Source organism: Scyliorhinus canicula, chromosome 6 (assembly GCF_902713615.1).
Source record: "Scyliorhinus canicula chromosome 6, sScyCan1.1, whole genome shotgun sequence".
In the NCBI taxonomy this organism is placed as follows: domain Eukaryota; kingdom Metazoa; phylum Chordata; class Chondrichthyes; order Carcharhiniformes; family Scyliorhinidae; genus Scyliorhinus; species Scyliorhinus canicula.
The window spans coordinates 177,783,764-177,793,023 of NC_052151.1; the positions used below are offsets into that span (position 1 = coordinate 177,783,764).

General features: G+C 45.3%; 1 protein-coding gene across 1 annotated transcript in view; it reads left to right on the forward strand.

The window, feature by feature from the left end:
• extl3 (exostosin-like glycosyltransferase 3) overlaps positions 1-4,514 on the forward strand; it is a 101,709-nt gene extending 97,195 nt beyond the window's left edge. The window contains 2 exon segments of the mRNA XM_038800497.1: positions 1,156-1,284; positions 2,912-4,514. Coding sequence (XP_038656425.1) covers positions 1,156-1,284; positions 2,912-3,121 — 339 coding nt within the window. The 3' untranslated portion in view covers positions 3,122-4,514.
• The last annotated feature ends 4,746 nt before the right edge of the window (positions 4,515-9,260 follow it).

Below are 9,260 nucleotides of genomic sequence, written 5' to 3' on the forward strand. Positions count from 1 at the left end.
GACCCTGAGCTTAGTTTGTTCCGTTCCAAGTTTTACCCGGGTGTTGCAAACATCCCCTAGTTCTAAATTATTGTTGCAGAATTTGTTACTTTACTTGCTACTCACAGAAGAGGGAGCACTGTTCCAGAACTTCCTTGGAAGAGCACGTGGCCAGCTTCTTTCCGATTATTTTCTCTGAAATCTTTGCTTAAATTTCAGTTCCTTCAATGGCTACTGCCATTATTCAGCACCCCTCCATTGCCAGCTTTGGTGTAGTGGTGTTTGTATCATAATCCTTTTTGGATGTCTTTGTATGGATTGATGATTTTTCTATATTTCTTCTCTGGGAGTCTTCCAGTGTGGTTCTCAATTCCTTGTCGCCAATTTTCTTTGTGGTATTTTAAAGGGTAGACTTGAAGACCACGAAGGTACAAACAAGAGTTTTATTAGAAAGGTTTTTTCTCACAGGCTGCTAGAATAGGTGGACTGTTAGCCTGCCCAAACTGCCAATGATATAATCAGTACGTCACGTGATCGAACTTTTAAAGTGACCTTGTTCCAACTAGGAACAAACATGAATATACAAGAACATCAACAGGACTTCAGCTGCTCAGAAGGGACAGAGGCAGCCAGCGTCAGATTCACCCGTGATTGGCCGAGGTCGGTTGGGATCAAGGGTCAGTGTTGCCATCAATTGGGGTCAAAGTTGGTTTGGGATGGGGGTCCCTATAAGGAAAAGGAGTGTTGTTGAATGTACCAATTGTTCTATTAACACAGTTAATACTATTTATTTGCAGTTGGGACATTTGGGTCTTTTTGTTATATAGTCCTGTGCACCGCCCAAGTTTTAGTAAAGCGAATAGATTAACTGGTTTTCATCTCGAAGATCTTGAGTTCTAAAATTCAGCTTCAACATCAATTTGAATTTATGTAGAGCTTTTAATGTAATAAAGCATTCCAAGGCTGCTTTTAGGAGTATTACGGCTCCAAGTTTTATACCAAGAGTATAAAGAGGCATTAGGACAGGTGATCAAGTGCTCGTTCAAAGATATGGGTCTTCAAGAGAGAGGCAGAGAGAATTAGAGGGAGCTTCAGCTCATGGTTAGTTCTCCTCCTTTCCCTCATTTCCCATTATATTTCAGGCTACCTGCTGAAGATTTTGCTCTTCTCTTCCAGTACTATGCGTACCTCTACTCCTATATAATGCCCCAGGCCATTCGTGACATGGTGGATGAGTACATTAATTGCGAAGACATCGCCATGAACTTCCTTGTTTCCCACATTACCAGGAAACCACCAATAAAGGTTAGTGCTGCTGAAACTGACATGACTTTGACACTGTAAGACTGTCAATAAGATTCAGCATTAAGTATTGTGAAAAGTACTTTGTGTTAAAATGGAACAATATTTGTCTGTGTCATGATGGTTTAAGGAACTTTACAACGTATGTATTGAGTATGTGAAGGAAAGGTTTAGCATGGTGCTGTCTGTGTGTAATGGGAATGTGGTCAGGTACTCTGTAATAGAGTTCTAGATGGCCAATTAGTTTACACTATTGACAATGTGGTGTATATTAACGTGCCTTCAAATTCCACTCCAGAGAATTATAGTCCATGTTGATTCCCCCACACTCGGATGGATGTAAAAGATTCCATGGCAGTATTCGAAGAAGTGCAGGCGGAGCTCTCCCCAGCATCCTGGAGCCAACATTTATCCCTAAATCAACTTCACAAAAAATGTGATTGCACCACTGTCAGATCGCTGCTGTGCACAGATTGGCAGTTGCATTTCTCACGTGATAACAGAGACTACACTTCAAAAGCCCTTCGTGGGCTGTAAAGTACTTTGGGATAACTTTATGTTGTTTCTATCCCTGCTTCAGCTTATCTGACATTATTCAACTATTCCAGTGTTCCTCAAAACAGCCACCATCCTCAGTAAACTTAGAGTTAGTCCAAAATGTTGCTGCCTTCATCCTAACTCGTACTGAGTCTCAATCATCCACAACTCTTATGCTCACTGACCGGCATAGATTCCTGGTCTGATAGCACCTTAATTTTTAAATTTCTATCCTTGTGTTCAAATCCCTCATGGCCTAACCCCATCCCGTCTCTGTTTGCTCCTACAGCTCCAGGTCCTCCGTGATATCTGCATTCCCCAATCCTGACCTCTAGCGCATCCCCGATTTTCATTGCTCTACGTGATGCTGTACTTCAGCTGCCGAGACAATGAGCCCTGGAATTCCCTGCCTAAACTACTCTGTCTCTATTGAGACACTCCCTATTAAGACCTGCCTTTTTAGCTTTAGATCACCTAGCGTAATACTACCTCACATGGCTTGATGTTGCCGTATATTTGAGAAGCACCTCAGGATGTTTTGCTACATTTAGTGTTCAATATAAATGCAAGTTGTTGAGTTTGTGCAAGTTTCTTTTAGAAACATAAATACAAGCTCCTTTACAGACTCTAATGCACAAACCTTGGTGGGGGGTGGAGGAGGGAGAATCATGAAATGAATTACACCACATTGAAGTTCATTTTCTTTGCAAGTCAAACCAGAGATTCCAGTCAACAGTTTTTTTCCCCCTGCCTCACAGAGGCCAGGCCTGCAACCCAGGAGTTCCCAAACTATGGGTCACGTGACTGTTCCAGACTTAGATGGGGTAGCCCTGGGAATTGGCTCTGAGGCCCCATGTCATGTGACCCACATCATTTTCTTGTCTTGCATCCCCTTGCTCTCTAATATGTACACTCCCTATAAACTCCCCCCTCCCCCCCCCCCCCCCCCCCACACAAACTCACCTCTCGCAGATACCCCTCCCCCCACTCTCACTCTGCGGTTACAACAATTTTCATGTTTCAAAATGGGGTTACAGTGGGCAAGAAGTTTGGAACGCTCTGCTCTAACCTCTTTACATTCTGCATCCAACAGGTCACATCCCGCTGGACCTTCCGGTGCCCAGGATGTCCCCAGGCACTGTCGCACGATGATTCCCATTTCCACGAGAGGCACAAGTGCATCAACTTCTTTGTGAAGGTCTACGGGTACATGCCGCTGCTCTACACCCAGTTCCGCGTGGACTCTGTTCTCTTCAAAACACGGCTACCACATGACAAGACCAAGTGTTTCAAATTTATCTGAGGACTCCACCCCCACCTCACTCAGGTGGGAAGGGACACCCAGCAGTCATTCCACCCCATTAAGGCTCAATTTCATTAGCGACACCCAACTGGGAAGAAGTTACTTCAAAAACAATAAATCATGAAATTCTTCCCCCACATTCCACCGTTAACTAGTAATCGTAAGGCTGGTTTGTATTTAAATAATCAACTTCATGAAAGGCTGAAGAGAGAAGGATAATGAACAAAGATTTGCCACATGGAAAATGTGATACATGATGTAATTCCAAATTGCAGAAAGACATTGTATCTAATTTGTAAATTTTTCTGGGGAAACTAATTTGTAATCTTGAGTAAAGTTGGATCATGGACAAAGAGTTGGAGGATATTACTGTCAGCTCAGAGGTACTTCAAAATTCCCAACCCCAACTCAAAACTGGTCAGATCTCAGTGTGGCCTCGCAACCTTTCTCCTTTTGGATTTTTTGTTCTGTTTCGTACGTGGGACAGCCTTCACCAGGAACAGGCTGAAGCACCATGAGAGAGAAGGAAAAGTGTAAATTGTACTGTCGTGTCCATCACCTCTACCCACACCCTTGGACAGCAACAAATCCCAAGTTTTAGCCCATATGCTGACTGGTGGTATGATAGTTGTGTCAGTTCACTGCCACACAGACATTACACTTTTGCTCCTGAAAGTATTAAACTTTGGGTTTTATTTACAGAGTTGTTTTCTTTTTAGTTCTGTTGTTTTTTGATGTCTCTGGGTTTTTTAAAAATTGCTTACTTTGTATTACGAATTTAACCTTTCACAAGTGACTAGCTAATGCTTTTGAGGAGTAACAAATTATGGAAAACATTTGGAGGTTTTAGTATACACGAAAAGGCACAGGCTGGCTGAGGTATGCCATAGATCATCTTATAGACTGATGGAACTTGCTGCCAAATTCCCATTGAATTTGGGAGGTTTGGAAAGGCCTGTTGTTGCCTCACTGATTGCCAAAGCAAACAGAGTGCTATGGATTTCTTCACCACTGAGAGTCAGTCAGCATCTTGCAGAGTGGAAATGAGATGGGGAGAAGAAACTATTAAATGGGAGAATGACAAAGAATGGTCCCCTGGGCAACATGACTTGCATTCTCTGAAATGCATTGCAGACCTGATCAGTGGGGGCTCCTGCTCTGGCTACTTCTTGGTCCTTGCCCTGCAGAGGATGAGAAGTATGGACGGTCTTGTAACCGTGTTGTCTCAAACATTGTTGAAGCATTTTTTCTAAGTTTAGCTGCTACATGAGCATGGAGCTCAGCTGGTGATATTGGAACCCTGCAGTGAGTTTATAGTATCACAAACACTGCAGGATGCCCAACATCTTGTGTATATATCTTTGTAATAAATGTCCTTGTATCTATCATGTAATTCTAGTCTGATGACATCTGAATTACTTAGATCTGTGTATACCAAACCATACCCAAATTATACAGCGCAATACCACTCCGGGATTTCCATGGGAGTACTGTACAGCTGGGGTCTTTGGTTCATGGAAACTGGCTCAGCCCCTCCATGTTAGGGGCTCACGGGATGTGCTAGAAAGTGGGAAAGTGCTTATGTTTATTGACCTCTTGTTTTAAAACAGGAGTTCACCATGAATAGCTCACAGTAGATAGGTGGCACAGTCGTTAGCGCTGCTGCCTCAACACCCGGGTTCAACTCTGGCCTTGGGTGACTGTGTGGAGCTTTCACGTTCTCCCCATGTCGGTGCGGGTTTCCTCCCATAGTCCAAAGATGTGCACGTTAGGTGGATTGGCCATGTCAAATTGTGCCTTAGTGACCCAAGATGTGTAGGTTAGGTGGGATTGCAGAGATAAAGTGGGTGAGTGCGCCTAGGTAAGGTGAGTGAGGGCAGACTCGATGGGCCGAATGGCCTCCTGCACTGTAGGGATTCTGTGGGTAGAGACATCGCACGTGTGTATCTTATGTAGGGAAGCAGACTACAGAGAGAAGCACAATGATTCAACACGCTTACTTACAAGGCAACATTTATTGCTCAGTAAGATTGCTTCCCGACTCCCAAGTCAAACTGCATCTCGGGCTCCCAATTAAAGTCTTTCTCCCATCCCCCCCCCCCCCCCCCAAACTCCACAGGATATATTTCCCTCAGCACTATAGTGCCTTTGCTTTCTTGGTTTGTTTTGACTATATTTAGGCTTTTCAATCCCTATCAAGATCTCTGCATTCTTTGATTTCTGGCCTTGTGTGTGTTTGTCTTGGAATTGAATATTGAAAAAAATATTTTTATTGAATACTTCTTCATTATAACAAAATAACATTATACAATATAAACAGATGCATCGAGTTACAATGTAAAAAGAACACAATCAACTCTCAAGAACACATCCAATCTTGGGTGGCACAGTGGTTAGCACTGCTGCCTACTGCGCTGAGGACCCGGGTTCGATCCCGGCCCCGGGTCACTGACTATGTAGAGTTTGCATATTCTCCCCGTGTCGCGTGCGTTTCACCCCAACAACCCAAAGATGTGCAGGTTAGGTGGATTGGTGATACTAAATTGCCCCTTAATTGGGAAAAAAAGTAATTGGGTACTCAAAATTTTTTTTTTTTTTTAAAAGAACACATCCAATCCTAACTCCCCAACATGAAACTAAAACCCCCTTAATAACTATGACCAACTCTTTAAAAAAGAAAATTAATGGCTGCCATCTTAGTAGAGCCCTTTTCTCAACCCCCTAATGGTGTACTCGACACTAAGAATCTCTGACACGGTGTTAAAGAAGGAAATCCAAAAGCTTAATAATCTGGGACAGGACCACAATATATGAGTATGCTTAGACGGCCTCAGACAACGCAATTCACACTTGTCGTCCTTCCCTGAAAAAAAAAACTCAGCCTTGCCTTGTTCAAATGAGCTCTGTGCACCACCTTGGACTGGATCAAACTAAGCCGAGCACAGGGTGATGTGGAATTGACCCAACAAAACAGCCTCACTCCACACCACCTCTTCCAAAATAAAACCCAGTTCACCTCCCATTTCACCTTCACCTCTTTCAAAGGAGCCGGCTCCACTGATAGGATCTGGCCATAAATACTTGAAATGTCCCCCACCCCCTCCCCACCACACCTGCCCAAAGATAAAATCCTCTCCAATAGAGAGCATGGTGGTCTCAATGGAAAAGGGCGGCACAGTAGCACAGTGGTTAGGACTGTTGCTTCACAGTGCCAGGGTCCAAGGTTCAATTCCGGCTTGGGTCACTGCCTGTGTGAAGTCGGCACGATCACCCCATGTGTGCGTGGATTTCCTCCCATAAGTCCTGAAATACATGGGGCGGTATTCTCCCATTCGGCGGCAGAGTGTCCATGCTGTCGTGTAACCGGGCCACTGGGAGTACCGATTCTGGCCCCTACAGGGGGCCAGCACTGCGCTGGAGCGGTTCACGCCGCTCCAACCTCCCATCCCGCCGCCAAGTCTGCGATGTGGGATCCGTGCATGCGCAGTGGCGCCGCCGCCAACCCGCGCGGTGGCCTCCCTCAACGCGCCGGCCCCAACGCAACATGGCGCGGGATTTCAGGAGCTGGAGCGGGAGGCCGGCCCACCGATCGGTGGTCTCGATGGAAAAGAGCGGCACAGTGGTTAAGTCTGTTGCTTCACAGTGCCATCAGTCTATTCTAAAAATCACATCTGAAAATAATATCTAAACAAATTTGTCCCCAGGAGTTGAAATTTTTCTTTTTTTTTTAAATTTAGAGTACCCAATTAATTTTTTCCAGTTGAGGCAATTTAGTGTGGCTAATGCACCTACCCTGCCCATCTTTGGGTTGTGGGGGCGAAACCTAAGCAGACACTGGGAGAATGTGCAGCACGGTAGCATGGTGGTTAGCATAAATGCTTCACAGCTCCAGGGTCCCAGGTTCAGTTCCCGGCTGGGTCACTGTCTGTGCGGAGTCTGCATGTCCTCCCCGTGTGTGCGTGGGTTTCCTCCGGGTACTCCGGTTTCCTCCCACAGTCCAAAGATGTGCAGGTTAGGTGGATTGGCCATGCTAAATTGCCCTTAGTGTCCTAAAAAATAAGGTTAATGGGGTGGGGTTACTGGTATAGGGTGGATACGTGGGTTTGAGTAGGGTGATCATTGCTCGGCACAACATCGAGGGCCGAAGGGCCTGTTCTGTGCTGTACTGTTCTATGTTCTACATGGACAGTGACCCAGAGCTGGGATCGAACCTGGGGCCTCAATGCCGTGAGACAGCTGTGTTAACCAGTGCGCCACCACGCTGCCCTGAGTTGAAATTTTTCTGGCAGCCCCTCAAAGCTGGCAAACCTGCCCTCCGTAAACAGGCCCCCAACCCTCTTCAAACCCCTCCCATGACCTAACTGTTGAGTCTAAGCCCACTGACAGACAGATGATTACCACAGATAGGGGCCAACAGTGACATGGGGTTAAATTTAAAATGCTGTCTGAACTGCTCCCAGATTCTCAAGGTGGGCAACACTACCGGATTCGAATAAAATCATGCAGGAAAAAACTGAAACAAAGCTGTTACTAAAGCACCCAAACTAGAACCCCTGTAAGAACTCACTTCCATTGGCCCCCATACGGAACTCTGAGCAATAAGCCACCCCAGTATTTCAATATTTGAAGCCCAATAATAAAATAACAAATTGCGTAAAGCTAAACTACCTGGTTGTCTACCTCTGGAGGAACGCTCTATGGATCCTTGGCGTCATGCCTGCCCAAATAAAACTAGTTTGTTAACTCTGATAAAGAAGGACTTGGGGAGAAAAGTGGGGAGACACTGAAAAGTAAATAAAAGTCTCAGGAAGACATTTGGAATTGTCTGAACCCTGCCCGCGAAGGATGGGGGTGTGGGGGGTGGAGTTTTCCCACTTCTACAAGTCAGATTTGATCCCGTTCACCAGGCTAGCATAATTTAATTTAGAGAGCGAGGCCCAAATGGGCCACCCTGATTCCCAGATAGCGATAGCTAGATCTGGTTGGGTGAAAAGGCAACATCCCCTGATAGGCTCTCCTCCCTGGGGGGGTTAACTGGAAAGTATTCACTCTTGTCCAAATTCAACTTGCACCCAGAGAAGGAGCAAAACTCCTAAAGTACTTGATTATCTCATCCATAGTGGAAACTGGGTCCGTAATATAAAGAAGCCGATCATCTGCATACAAATACACACTATGCTCCCTCCCTCATCGATTTATCCCCTTTCACTTACTGGAAGCACTTAACGCTATGGCCAGCGGTTCAATTGCTAAAACAAATAGAAGTGGAGACAATGGACAACCCTGCCTCGCACCCCTATTCAACGGAAAATAACCCACGGTCAAGGCATTTATGCAAACATGAGCAGTGGGGACCCAATACAGTAAATGAATCCAGGATGCAAACTTTGCCCAAAACCAAACCTGAGAATATCAAAGCAATTTCCCTACTACACCCTATCAAATGCCTTTTCGGCGTCCATGGAAACAGTCACCTCTGGTCCGGGCACTTGAGAGGGTGAAAGATAATATTTAACAGCCGATGTACATTGGCCAACGTAGATTGGCAGCTGAAGGCACATTCAATAGGGTCCTTGTTCTTCCAGGGAGATAGAGACCTGCGTAAGTGTAATGGACAACGAATCCTGGGACAAGGAGCAATTGAACATATCTAATATTGAAGGGACCAACTGTCCTGCAAACCTCTTACAAACTTGATAGGAAATCCATCAGGGCCGGGAACTTTAACCATCCGCATTAAGAATGCAATTCATAATTTCCGCAGGGCCCAGCAGGGATTCCAACTCCTCCCACCTCTCGCCAGCAATGGGAAAGGTAACGCATTCAAAAACCCAGTCATGACCAAACTCCTCCGGGGACTCCGACCTATGGAGATTTTGATAGAAAGTTCCAAAAGCCTTGTTGACTGTAGGCTGGTCCCTTTCTCCCCATGTCTGCAAGGGGTTCACCCCCACAACCCAAAGATGTGCAGGGTAGGTGGATTGGCCACACTAAATTGTAGGGTAATGCCATATCCTTAATTATAGCTGCCTTCAGTTAAAATCTTGATTTCAGAACCTCAACATCATTCAGCAGTTCAGCTAGTGCAACCAACCGCTCTATCAAAAGATTGAAGTTTCAAACTCGTAAAACCTTGGAG